The sequence below is a fragment of the Lepus europaeus genome, chromosome 21 (assembly GCF_033115175.1).
Source record: "Lepus europaeus isolate LE1 chromosome 21, mLepTim1.pri, whole genome shotgun sequence".
NCBI lineage: Eukaryota > Metazoa > Chordata > Mammalia > Lagomorpha > Leporidae > Lepus > Lepus europaeus.
The window spans coordinates 53,870,063-53,882,200 of NC_084847.1; the positions used below are offsets into that span (position 1 = coordinate 53,870,063).

The 12,138-nt window shown below is 56.0% G+C and overlaps 2 protein-coding genes across 3 annotated transcripts; one reads left to right on the forward strand and one right to left on the reverse strand.

Annotated features, from left to right (window-relative positions):
• The first annotated feature begins 11 nt into the window (after positions 1 to 11).
• TRAPPC14 (trafficking protein particle complex subunit 14) lies at positions 12 to 4,032 on the forward strand. The gene is made up of 11 exons (XM_062180521.1): positions 12 to 485; positions 687 to 782; positions 886 to 1,015; positions 1,189 to 1,275; positions 1,414 to 1,534; positions 1,618 to 1,765; positions 1,889 to 1,971; positions 2,060 to 2,223; positions 2,697 to 2,851; positions 3,018 to 3,211; positions 3,297 to 4,032. The coding sequence occupies exons 1-11, from the start codon at positions 81 to 83 to the stop codon at positions 3,448 to 3,450; spliced, it is 1,737 nt and encodes a 578-aa protein (XP_062036505.1). The 5' UTR covers positions 12 to 80; the 3' UTR covers positions 3,451 to 4,032.
• A 192-nt stretch (positions 4,033 to 4,224) lies between these two features.
• On the reverse strand, positions 4,225 to 6,899 carry LAMTOR4 (late endosomal/lysosomal adaptor, MAPK and MTOR activator 4). Of its 2 annotated transcripts, none has more exons than XM_062179776.1 (4): positions 6,793 to 6,899; positions 6,390 to 6,470; positions 4,875 to 4,992; positions 4,225 to 4,563 (listed from the first exon to the last, which is right to left on the reverse strand). In XM_062179776.1, the coding sequence occupies exons 1-4, from the start codon at positions 6,793 to 6,795 to the stop codon at positions 4,466 to 4,468; spliced, it is 300 nt and encodes a 99-aa protein (XP_062035760.1). In that variant the 5' UTR covers positions 6,796 to 6,899; the 3' UTR covers positions 4,225 to 4,465. The 2 variants fall into 2 exon arrangements, with proteins under 2 accessions (XP_062035760.1, XP_062035762.1); XM_062179778.1 differs by having other exon boundaries at positions 4,225 to 4,580.
• Between the last annotated feature and the right edge of the window lie 5,239 nt (positions 6,900 to 12,138).

Sequence of the window (12,138 nt, forward strand, 5' to 3'; positions counted from 1 at the left end):
CGGCGCCGCCGGGTCGCGGTTCCGGGTCGCTGCCCGCGATCCCGGGCCGGGCTGGTGTGCTGGGCCGCCCTCGCCGCCCCATGGAGTCCCAGTGCGACTACTCGATGTACTTCCCGGCCGTGCCGCTGCCGCCGCGCGCGGAGCTGGCGGGAGACCCGGGCCGCTACCGGCTGCTGCCCCGGCGCAATCACCTGTACCTGGGGGAGACGGTCCGCTTCCTGCTGGTGCTGCGCTGCCGGGGCGGCGCGGGGTCCGGCGGCGGCGCGGGCTTGGGCTCCCGAGGGGCCTGGGCAGAGCTGGCAACCGCCCTGGCCGCCCTGGCCTCGGTCAGCGCCGGAGGCGGGGTGCCGGGGGGCGGTGGCGCCGGCGACCCGGACCCCGAGCCCCCAGGGGGAGGGGACCCGGGGGGTGGGGGCCTGTTCCGAGGCTGCAGCCCCCTTCTCACTCACGGCCCCGGCCCTGCTACCTCAGGGGGAGCGACCACGGTGAGGAGCGTGGGGCGACGCGGCCCGGGGCGGAGGGGCGGTTTGCAGGGCGGCAAAGACGGGACGGGAGGTGGACACGGCGTGTGCTTGCGGGACCGTGGGAGGCGGAAGGCAGGAGAGGGGTGGGCTTGCTGAACAGCCCTTAAAGGGGCCGCCGCAGGCTGCAGCTGACTCCCCTGACCTCCCCTTTCCCATCCCCAGCTGCCTGTGGAGGAACCAATCGTGTCCACAGATGAGGTCATCTTCCCACTCACTGTTTCACTGGATAGACTGCCCCCAGGGACGCCCAAGGCCAAGGTAAGATCGACAAGGGGTGCAGCTGTTGCCCCAGCTCAGACACCGTCCCCGGCTCTGCCATCTGCCTGCCTCTTGCCTGGACTCCTGTGTCTCCTGCTTCCAGATTGTAGTGACCGTGTGGAAGCGAGAGGTTGAGGCACCAGAGGTCAGAGACCAAGGCTACCTGCGCCTGCTGCAGACCCGGTCTCCCGGGGAGACCTTCCGGGGAGAGCAGAGCGCTTTCAAGGCCCAAGGTGTGTGTGTGGGGGGGGGGGGGGTGCAGAGGGGAAAGGCTGGAGCCTGGGGTCTCGTGGAGACAGAGTGGAGGGGTGATGCTGCCGAGCCTCATGGGGGAGAAGGGAGTGAGAGCTGTGGGTGGGAGGTGAGTCTGTGCCCACACCCATTCCTGCCTCGCCCTCTCCTGCAGTGAGCACCCTGCTGACTCTGCTGCCCCCTCCCGTTCTGAAATGCCGGCAGTTCACTGTGGCTGGAAAACACTTGACCGTGCTCAAGGGTGAGCAGATGGGCCAGCTCCAGTCTTGGGTGGTGGTCATCTGGGGCAGGCAGGGGGGAACAGGGTCCTTTTCTTCTTCTGGGTAAATGGGGGGGTGAGGGGCCGGCCACCCTGAGCGGAGCGGGTCCCGCCCCACAGTGCTGAACAGCTCCTCCCAGGAGGAGATCTCCATCTGGGACATCCGAATCCTCCCCAACTTCAACGCCAGCTATCTACCTGTCATGCCCGACGGCTCCGTGCTGCTGGTGGACAATGTCTGGTGAGGTCCGGGGTGGGGGAGGAGGCAGGAGCGGAGCTCCGGCGTGGGGAGATCACGCCCTGTCCTCCTGTCCTCCGAACTAGCCACCAGTCGGGGGAGGTCTCCATGGGCTCCTTCTGCCGGCTCCCCAGCACCTCTGGCTGCTTCCCCTGCCCGCTTAGCGCCCTGGAGGAGCACAACTTCCTGTTCCAGCTGAGAGGGGGTGAGCAGCCCCCTCCAGGGGCCAAGGAGGTGAGCCTGAGGGACTGGTGTGTTCAGGGAAGAAGTAAAAAGTGGAAGTGGGAAGCCAAGGGGGGGGCTTGCTAAGAGTGGGAGGGGACTCAGACACATGGAGTCGCCCTCTCCCTCCCGCAGGGCCTGGAGGTGCCCCTGATTGCTGTGGTTCAGTGGTCGACCCCGAAGCTGCCCTTCACCCAGAGCATCTATACCCACTACCGGTGAGTGTGCGGCGTCCCCGGCCAGGCACCACCGCACTCGCCTCTGCTACTTCACACACACCCAGCTTCCCTCTCTCCCTGCTCCTAGCCTGCCCAGTGTCCGTCTGGACCGTCCCTGCTTTGTGATGACCGCTTCCTGTGAATCCCCTGTTCGGACCTACGAGCGTTTCACGGTCACCTACACGCTGCTCAACAATCTGCAGGACTTCCTTGCTGTGAGGCTTGTGTGGACCCCAGAGCACGCACAGGCCGGTGGGTCAGCTGCCAGGCTGGGGCCTGGTCCCTTGAGGGGAGGGGACGGAAGGAGCCGTGGAGGTGAGCCAGCCCCACCACGGTGCCTGCCTCGTGGCAGCTGGCTCGGGCTGTGTACCCGGGTGGTCTGCCCAGTGTCACAGAGGGAGGGTAGCGAGGCAGTGGGGCTGAGTGACTTGACAAAGGAGCTGTGCTGTCTGGTGAGCTCTTGCTCTCATTTGCTAGCTGTATGACCTACAGTAAGTTACTAAACCTCTCTGGGCCTCCGTGCTCATCTCTGAAGTAGAACAGATAACATGTCATGGATAGTTAACGCATGTTATCTATGATTGGCAGCAAAAGATAACTTTTTTTTTTTTTTCCAGTTTACTGCACAGGATAACTTCAGGGACCCAGTGAGACTGGGCGGCTGATGGCGCTGGGGACTGAGGCACGCTGTCCAGGGCTGACCGGCCCCTGTTCTCTGCCCCCAGGGAAGCAGCTGTGTGAGGAGGAGCGCCGCGCCATGCAGGCAGCCCTGGACTCCATCGTCTGCCACACGCCCCTCAACAACCTCGGCTTCTCCCGCAAGGGCAGCGCCCTCACCTTCAGCGTGGCCTTCCAGGCCCTGAGGACAGGGCTCTTCGAGGTGGGCTGGGTACTGCGGAATGGTGCGGTGGGGAAAGGTGAACGGGCAGCCCTAGCGAGCCGAGCAGAGGGCAGGTGGCGTGGAGACCCAAAGGTCATGAAAGGGGTCCGGGCCCCGGAGGCTGTGCTGCCGTGCTGACCCGCGCCCCCCGCCCCCCCCCCCCCAGCTGAGCCAGCACATGAAACTGAAGCTGCAGTTCACGGCCAGCGTGTCCCACCCTCCGCCTGAGGCCCGGCCACTCTCCCGCAAGAGCAGCCCGAGCAGCCCTGCCGTCCGGGACTTGGTGGAGAGGCACCAGGCAAGCCTGGGCCGCTCGCAGTCCTTCTCCCACCAACAGCCTTCCCGCAGCCACCTCATGAGGTACGGCACCGGGGTGGGCCGAGCAGGGGGCGGGGCGGGGCACGGCTCTGAGCGCAGCCCACGGCCTCTCTCTGCCCTCTCCCAGGTCGGGCAGCGTGATGGAGCGCAGGGCCATCACGCCCCCAGTGGCCTCCCCTGTCGGCCGCCCGCTCTACCTGCCCCCGGACAAGGCTGTGCTTTCTCTGGACAAGATTGCCAAGCGCGAGTGCAAGGTCCTGGTGGTGGAGCCGGTCAAGTAGCACCACGCGGCGCTGCTCCCACGCACACTCCGGAAGCCCACAGCCCTGGAGCGGTCCTGGCTCGCAGGCTCTGCCTTCCGCTGTGGGCAAGGAGGCCCCGGAGGGCAGCCTGTCTGTGTCTGCTGAGGAGGGCTGAGGGCAGAGCGGGAACTGGGCGGGTGTGGCCGCAGTGTGAAGCCAACAGTATTGCCCCGGTTCCCGTGGGGGGGGCTGGCCCCCCCCCCCAGGCCGGGGCGAGGGCCCCAGGAGCTCCCTTGCCCCCTGCCCTTTACCCTGGGTCTACGTTTACAAAGTGTTCTCCTCATTCTTGTGTTCGTTCCCTCCCTCCCACCCGCAGGGCTGAGATTAGAGGGTGGTGATGGTAAAGGGACCCCGACAATGACCCTCCTGTCTCAGGGGCTGGGGAGACAGCGAGGAGGCCTCCTCCTGCCCCTCATGTTTACGGTGGCAGCCAGCCTGAAGCACTTTAAGTTGTGGTTTGTTGTGTTTTTTTGGGGTTTTTTTTTTTTTTTGGTCCGTCCTGTAACTTATTCTCCGACTACTGCTTCCATCTGAAGTAAGCCTATTAAATGCCTGTCCCGGAGGGAGAAGAATGGCTGTCTGTGTTGCTGGAAGGCGCAGAGACCGCAGGGCTGCAGGGGGCTTCCCCTCTCCGTGCCTGCACAGAGCTCCCAGCCCCGCCACATTCTCTGATGCCCAGCGTGTGCCCAGCGTGTGGAAGGACCCCCCCCGCCCCGCCCTGCCATTTCTCCCCCCAGGACACACATCCCCGAGCCCAGGAACATCAGCCGCAAGTTTATTGGGAGGGAGGGAAGGACGACAGAGGTCCCCTTGCCTCCATTCTCCAAAACACAGCAGTCTCCAAGCCTCTGCCTTTCCACAGGGGTGGGACGGTGGGAGAGCGGAAGACCTTAGTTCTAGCAGCAAGCCAAGAAAGAGGCGGAGGACGTGTGTCTTCCTCGTCAGAGGCCCCCGGCCCCACATCCACTGCTCTGCCCCTCACCCTCGGGCAGGCTCAGACGTCAATGGGCTCCCGGCCTCGGTTCTGCCTCTTCACCACAAACACCCTCTGTCCCGACACAGTCACCAGCAGCGTGTGCTCTCCAAAGACCACTGGAGGGGAGACACACCTTCCCCCGCCCCAGGGGAGGGAAGGGAGCAGGGTTAGCAGGTGCCACACAGATCGGCCGGGATCAGAACCCAAGCAGGTCTGCAGTTCAGGGCTCCGTTTGGAAGAGGAACGGCCTGCGTTCAATCCCTCCCATCTCCTGCGTGCTCACGCTCAGTCCTGGCACGGGGCCAATCACCAAGGGAAGGAAGTGGCTGAGCCAGGGACCCCAGGAGGTGCTGGGAAGGAGCAAGGTGTCTTCCCCGAGAAGCCTCTAGAGGTACCCCCACCACCACGGGCAGGGGCTGGGGCTCACCGGACAGGCGCTTGAAGGGGACGTTCGTGCCATGGTGCAGCCGGAAACCGCAGGCCGTGCTGACCAGCTCGGAGATGGCACTGGCTGCCTGCTCGTCATTCTCCAGGTCCCCGGACGACTGCATGCAGAGGGGGGAGGTGACAGAGGTGAAGGCACAGGGTCTCCCTTCCTATCTTCCCAGTGACTGGACCGAAAACTTCCCTGCGGTCGCCCACCTACCATCCTGGGCCTCCCTGAGAAATGACCACAGCCCTTCCCAGACAGTTCTCCAACCCCTTCAGGTGGATTTCTCGCCCTGTCCACGCTCTCCACCATCAGTGCCTACCCACCACCGGCTCGTTCAGTGCTCTGCTTTCCCCCACTGCCCGGTCTGCAGAACCTAAAACACACACTGCCTTTGTGGGAGCCCTCCCTGCCCCCCGCCCCCTGGGGAAGTGATGGTGGTGGCCTGGGCTTCCTCTTTTCCGGTGACTCAACCTCCCACCTCGCTGACACGCGCCTCCCACTAGGTTATGCTTATTTCCCTGGGTTCTTCGACATCTGTACCTCAGTCTTTGCATCCCTAAATTGGGGACACTGATCTCTATCTTCTGGGCTTGTGAGGATTACATGGAGGCACTGAGAACAACTCACGTTAATTGCTATTCTGTATCAAATTCGGTGCCTAAAGTCAGGCCATCAAAATTCCCCTTATCCACCGCCCCCAGTCAACTTCCTTTCTTGATGTCCTGTTTGGGAAACACTTCTTCCAGGCTTCCGAGTTCAAACCCTGGACGGAGAAATGTCTCCTCTACTACTTATCTAGTCACTACCAAGATATCGATTCCTCTTTTAAAACCTCTTCACCCCTGCTCCTCACTGCCACCAGCCCAGGCTCAAAACCAGATCACCCCCCTGCCAGCACCGTCCTCCCACCACGAACAGAACATTAGGTCTAGAGGCGTTAATACCGTGGCCTTGGAAGTCCTCCGTGGTGGGATCCTTTCCTCACCGTATCCTTGTCTTTCCCCAAGTCTTTTCAACACGAACCCACCACCCACTCGCCGGGCAGCGTCCAGCCCTGCAACTGTGCTCCCTTCCCGGCCCTGAACACTCTTCCGCTCATCTACAGCCGCCCCTGCTGTGCGCGCAGCTGAATTCCCCGAGAAATCTGCCCCGCTCAGGTTCTCACGCGGGGCCCAGGCGTGGTTTTCTGAACCCCTTCAGCAGTCTCTCCCACTTGCGTTGCTTTCCACCTTGGACCTGAAGCCTTGTCTCTCTACCTAGTGCAGGAGCGTCGAGAGCGCTAACCCCGTAAATAATAAAATAAAAATAGGCTAGGGAAAAACGCAGGTCGGGTCCGTTATCCACAAACCTATACCTAGCGTGTGCCTCTGGTTCAAAGTTAGTAACTTAGTGCAAAACGGATGCGAGCCCAAGCCTGCACGGACCGACTGAAGGCTTCCTGGGGCGAAGGCAGAGGACGGGGACCCACGACGCTAGGCTGGGCCCCGCCCTGCCTCCCCGGGGACGCACCGCCAGCACCGCGCCTTCGCTCAGCACCAGGTAGCCGAGCTGGTCTGGGATCCGCTCCAGCCCCTGGGTCAGCGCCGAAGTCTGGTGGGTAGAGATGCAGGCAGTGAGAAGCCAGCCGGCACGCAGGCCCCTCGCCCCAGCCTGGCCCTCTGCGCGGCCTCCACTCGGGCTGCAGAGCCGCCACCAGCGCTCACTCCCGGCCCCCACATCCCGCCTTCGCCCCTCGCACCCCGCCCCGCCCCGCAGAGAACTCCCCAGCCCCGAATGCCCTCCCAGATCCCTCTCGGCCCGGGGCGGACTCGAGGTGACGGTGGGGTACGGGCCCAGGAGGGGGCCACCCAAGACCGGGGAACCTGGACAGGGAGGCCCGGGCGCTCACTCCTGCGCATGCGCCCTCACTCACCATCGCAGCCTTAAGGTGCCTGAGGAGCTGCCTACGAGACAGGTAGCTTCCGGCTGCAGGCCCGGGTCACGTGTTTCCACCAGTCGGACTCCTCCCTCTCCTCAGCGACGCCGACCTTCAGCCCCGCCCCCAGCGTGTGGATTGGAGCGTGGCTACGTCATTAGACTTAATCAGCCGCTGTGGAGAGCCGCTTTCCGGAGGCGCGCGTGGATTGGTCGCATACACTCTGTACTACTTGTTCCCCCGCCCCTCAGGCGGGTCGGGGCGGGGCGAGAAGGGAGAAGTGACGGCAGAGAGGGGCGGAGCTCTGAATGTGCGCGTGCGCGTGCGCCTGCAGGCGGGCCCGCGTCGACCTGGTCTAGACTGCCCCCTAGTGGCTAGAGGGAGTCGTTTCCTGGGTTTCAGACTTCCCAACCCTAAAAGGAGCGATTGAAATGAAATAACTTGAAGTGCATGTGAAAAGGTATTCAAATGCTACTTTAAAAAAAAAAAAACCCTACCCAGTTTAAGGGCCGACTTGATGAACTAATAACCCGAATCAGAATGTAGACTCATTTTGGAGCGTTGAAAACTAAAGATGCTACATAGAGGCGGACCTGTTGTGGGAAATCAAAACAACATTCCAAACGGCAGCAGGAAGGCCTGGGGCACTTGATTAGCATCACTGAAGATGATCTGGAAGACGTCAAATTGGTGGAACACAGGTTGGAGGAAACCACCTCGGAGGTGGTTCAAGCCGACAGTTCACACACCTGTGTTCCAGGTTGGTCAGCTGGGTCCTGCTGCGGTATCAGGCCCTTCCTGTCTGAGAACAAGGACACAGCCTTCTCGTGCTTGGTGTTTTTGAGCAGGTTACTGACAAATTACTGTCAATCAGGGGCCGGCGCTGTGGCGCAGCGGGTTAACACCCCGGCCCGAAGCGCTGGCATCCCATATGGACGCCGGTTCGAGTCCCAGCTGCTCCTCTTCCGATCCAGCTCTCTGCTATGGCCTGGGAATAGCAGTACCAGAAGATGGCCCAAGTCTTTGGGCCCCTGCACCCATGTGGGAGACCTGGAAGAAGCTCCTGGCTTCGAATCGGCGCAGCTCCAGCTGTTGCAGCCATCTGGGGAGTGAACTAGCAGGTAGAAGACACCTCTCTCTGTCTCTACCTCTCTGTGTAACTCTCTTTCAAATAAATAAAATCTTTTAAAAAAATCACTGCCAATGAAGTTGAATTAACAGTCACCTCACAGCTCTTCAAAAATAAATTTTGAAAGGTTTATAATCTAAAAGCTTTGTTTACTTTGAAAAGAAGTACGTAATTATCACAAGTATATGTACTATTGTATGTTCTTACAACAGTTTCTTAAGCAAAATCAGTATGTAATGATTATTCTCCATTGAGCCTATACTCTGCTTCCCATAGCAGAGTGACTTTGCGCAGAACAAAACAAACCCAATAACCACCTGACTGTCAGAGATTTGTACTTCAGAGTATAAGTGTACATCAGTTTTTATATTTGTGAATTTATCTGTGGGAGGAGTAAAGAAAAGGCAGAAGTATTTAATGATTGCTATGGTTTTCTTTTTGTTCTATAAAGATTTGAAAGTCTATTTTTATATTGTTTTACTTATTTGAAGTTTATATGTAGGCAGCCCATAGACAAGTCACAGACAAGTCAAGGTCAATCGTGGCTGGTGGAATTCCTGGGATGAGAAAGTCCCGTACTCCCATGCTGAAGGAGAATGATCAAACAAGAACACTCCGCTAAAATTAACTGTGTTATGACTGTGTGGCAGAACGCCTGTGTTGTTAACTTCCGTGTTGCCTTGAGCTGCAGCTGGTTATGTATAAAATATCGCTGAGACGCTGGAATAAACGAGCCTTGATCAGCCTTGTTGCCTTGGCTCCGTTCTCTGCACTCTTGTCCCTCTTTTCATTCCCACTCCCTCCTTCAGGTTCCGTCCCACAGGTGAGGCTGGCCCATGCAGGTGGCCTGAATACGAGGGACAATGTGAGGAACCCCGCCAGAAAGGCTGCAGCGACAACCGAATAATGAGAGGAAGACGGTAAGTACCCAATACCACTTGCCTCGGATGGGTGTGAAAGGGACATTATGGGACAAGTACAAGGTAAGCAGGCCGTGATAAAGGCTATAAAGACTCCATTACAGACGCAGGGAGCAGGGAATAGGGTTAAAAGGCGAGCCATAGAACAGTTCATTGATGCCATAGGAATAGTCAGTCCCTGGTTTGCTGAAGGAGGAGTCCTGGATAAGCAACATTGGGATTTGCTCGGAAAAGATTTAAATGTGCATTTAAAGAAACAAAGCAAGCCATGACAAAGGCTGTAAAAACTTTATTGCAGATGTAGAGAATAGGGTTAAGGAAACAAACCCGTAGAGCAATTTATCAGTGCTGTTGAAAAAATTAGTCCTTGGTTTGCTGAAGAGGGTGTTGTGGATAAGAAACACTGGGAGTAAAAAATATAGATCAGTGTACACTGGACACCCCCACCCTGCATTTGAATAGTTCAGTTGAAGTAAATGTTATCTGTTATAAAGTTAATATTACTATGTGAAATGAGGAATTGTGGTGACAAAGTGTCCAGACTACCCATTCTGTTTCTGTATTATGTGCTAACTCTACCCCTATTATTGATAGGAATACTTGGACAGATTATGCGTGGTTTGCTTTACAAAAGAATGTAAATCAAAATATGCTGCAAATAGTTAAGATTCCACAAACCTGCAAAAATGTAACAGTTACAGATAACAAGAGGCTAATTCCCCCTCAGATATGTTTCAATTTATCCTTAAAACACATTGAATATTATTGTGTTTGATCGCTGGATGTATACTTGTATGAGAAATTTGTATTGTATTCTTTTTTTTTTTTTTGGACAGGCAGAGTGGATAGTGAGAGAGAGAGAGACAGAAAGAAAAGTCTTCCTTTTTGCCATTGGTTCACCCTCCAATGGCCGCTGCGGCCGGCACATCTCGCTGATCCGAAGCTCCGAGCCAGGTGCTTCTCCTGGTCTCCCATGCGGGTGCAGGGCCCAAGGACTTGGGCCATCCTCCACTGCACTCCTGGGCCATAGCAGAGAGCTGGCCTGGAAGAGGGGCAACCGGGATAGAATCCAGGGACTAGAACCCAGTGTGCTGCAAGGCGCAGGCCTGTATTGTATTCTTATGATGTGTTAATTATGTCTACCCCTCGAGGCAACCCTAGGGCCAAATGTAAGGACAGATTTTTCGGATGGAAAGGCTTGTATCTAGGTTCAGCTCTGGTAGACAAGTAACTTTGCTGCCGGATGACCTTCTCCTGCTCCTTAGGAGCCTGGCCAGTTCCCCAGGAGAAGGATAAAGGAATGTTTCTGGGCCAGCGCCGTGGCTCAACAGGCTAATCCTCCGCCTAGCAGCGCCGGCACACTGGGTTCTAGTCCCGGTCGGAGCACCGGATTCTGTCCCGGTTGCCCCTCTTCCAGGCCAGCTCTCTGCTGTGGCCTGGGAGTGCAGTGGAGGATGGCCCAAGTGCTTGGGCCCTGCACCCCATGGGAGACCAGGATAAGCACCTGGCTCCTGCCTTCAGATCAGTGCGCTGCAGTGTACCGGCCGCGGCAGCCATTGGAGGGTGAACCAACGGCAAAGGAAGACCTTTCTCTCTGTCTCTCTCTCACTGTCCACTCTGCCTGTCAAAAACAAAAACAAAACAAACAAAAAAAGGAATGTTTCTAATAAACAGGTGGGCATGCTTCCTGTCTCTGGCCAAGATCTGAGACACTGCTTGCCTAAAATCTTGGCAATGAGCCACCCTTGTCCTTGGGGGCTTTAAGGGGGAGCTGGAGCAAGCCTCTGCTGCTGCTGTTCCATCCCGGGGGAACACGCAGTCAAGCTGAACTGAACGTTAAACGTGCCCGTGATGATTACTGATGATGTTTGATTCTCAGTATGGATCCTTTTCCGGTGCTGTGTGAAGATTGCCTAGTGATGCCCACAGTACTGTAAATTCTACCAAACGAAGTACAACACGGGCATGGATCAATTGGCTACTGTGACTGAGGTGTTCTGTGACAGTTCCTTTGATGAGGGATTAGCAAAATGGATTCACTTAGAAACAGGGCATTCAGGACCTGCTGCTCTGCATGGTACGTCATTACAAAAAATCAACAAGGAAGGTTATGCCCAATAACCCCATAACCAATATAGGGTGCTATAAATGTGGGCAACAGGGACATGTACAAAGATTGTCCAAAAGTCAAAAATCAAAATAAGGCTCCTCCTGGGATTTTCCCCTGGTGCTAAAAGGGAAGGCATTGGGCCAATGAATGTCACTCCAAAACTGATAAAGAAGGTAATTCATTAAAAAACAGAGTCCAGGAAGCTGGAAGCCGGGCCAGCCTCAGGCCCTCCCTACAGGGATCAGTGGACCTTCTTGCTATAGTATCATTAAAGCAATGGAGCCATGTTTATTGCAACATTCTGTTAATCTATGCTCCTTTACCGTCTTTTCTCTAAATAATTCTAGTGTGCACTACAAGGCTTGCAGCATATTTCTTGCAGATTAAACTAAAATAACTAAGTCTGTGCACAGCAGACAGCTGAAAAGTAATTTGCTGTCACAAATTGGAATAGTCCGCAGGATCTGCAAGTATACAAAGCAATGCCTTTCTTTAAAAAGAAAACTAAAGTTACATGTGTAACCTGTGATGTTCCTGGCTGAAAAGACCCTCAGTTTGGCGAAGGAATGGGCTCTCTGCTCAGGATTGAGTGAGAATTGGGATGGCAAGTTACGGAGTGCACAGTCTCCACAAGTTATTGAGGTTTTGCAATCTGTGCCGGTAGAAAAGAGGGATGAACTATAGGCTTTGGGGAGGTGAGGATGGATTTTGTTATCGGCATACTGATGCATGTGCAGACAATTAGAAAAAAGCGGTACAGGATAAATGTAAATTGGGAAAAAGAAAATGTTGCCCTTTGGAGTCAAACTGCTAGATAGTGGTAAAAAAATTATATCAAGCTCCTGTACCACTGCCAGGGCCAACTAAGGTTATTCAGTGTAAACAATACAGAATTCCAGGTGGACATGAGAAAACATCTAAAACAGTAAAAAATTATGTTAATACTGGAGTGATGATTTCCATAACCACTAAAAGAATAATCCAATTTGGCCTGTTAAGAAATCAGATGAAACCTGGAGAATGACTGTGGATTACAGGAAATTGAACAAAGTTACTCTCCCATTGACTGCTGCAGTCCCAGATCCCATCACTTTGATGTGAAAGGTCACAAGTGTAAAAGTGTGTTCTTGATAAGGAAAGTTAAAAGGAAAAGATGTTTTTAAATAAAGGAAGGACATGGTTTG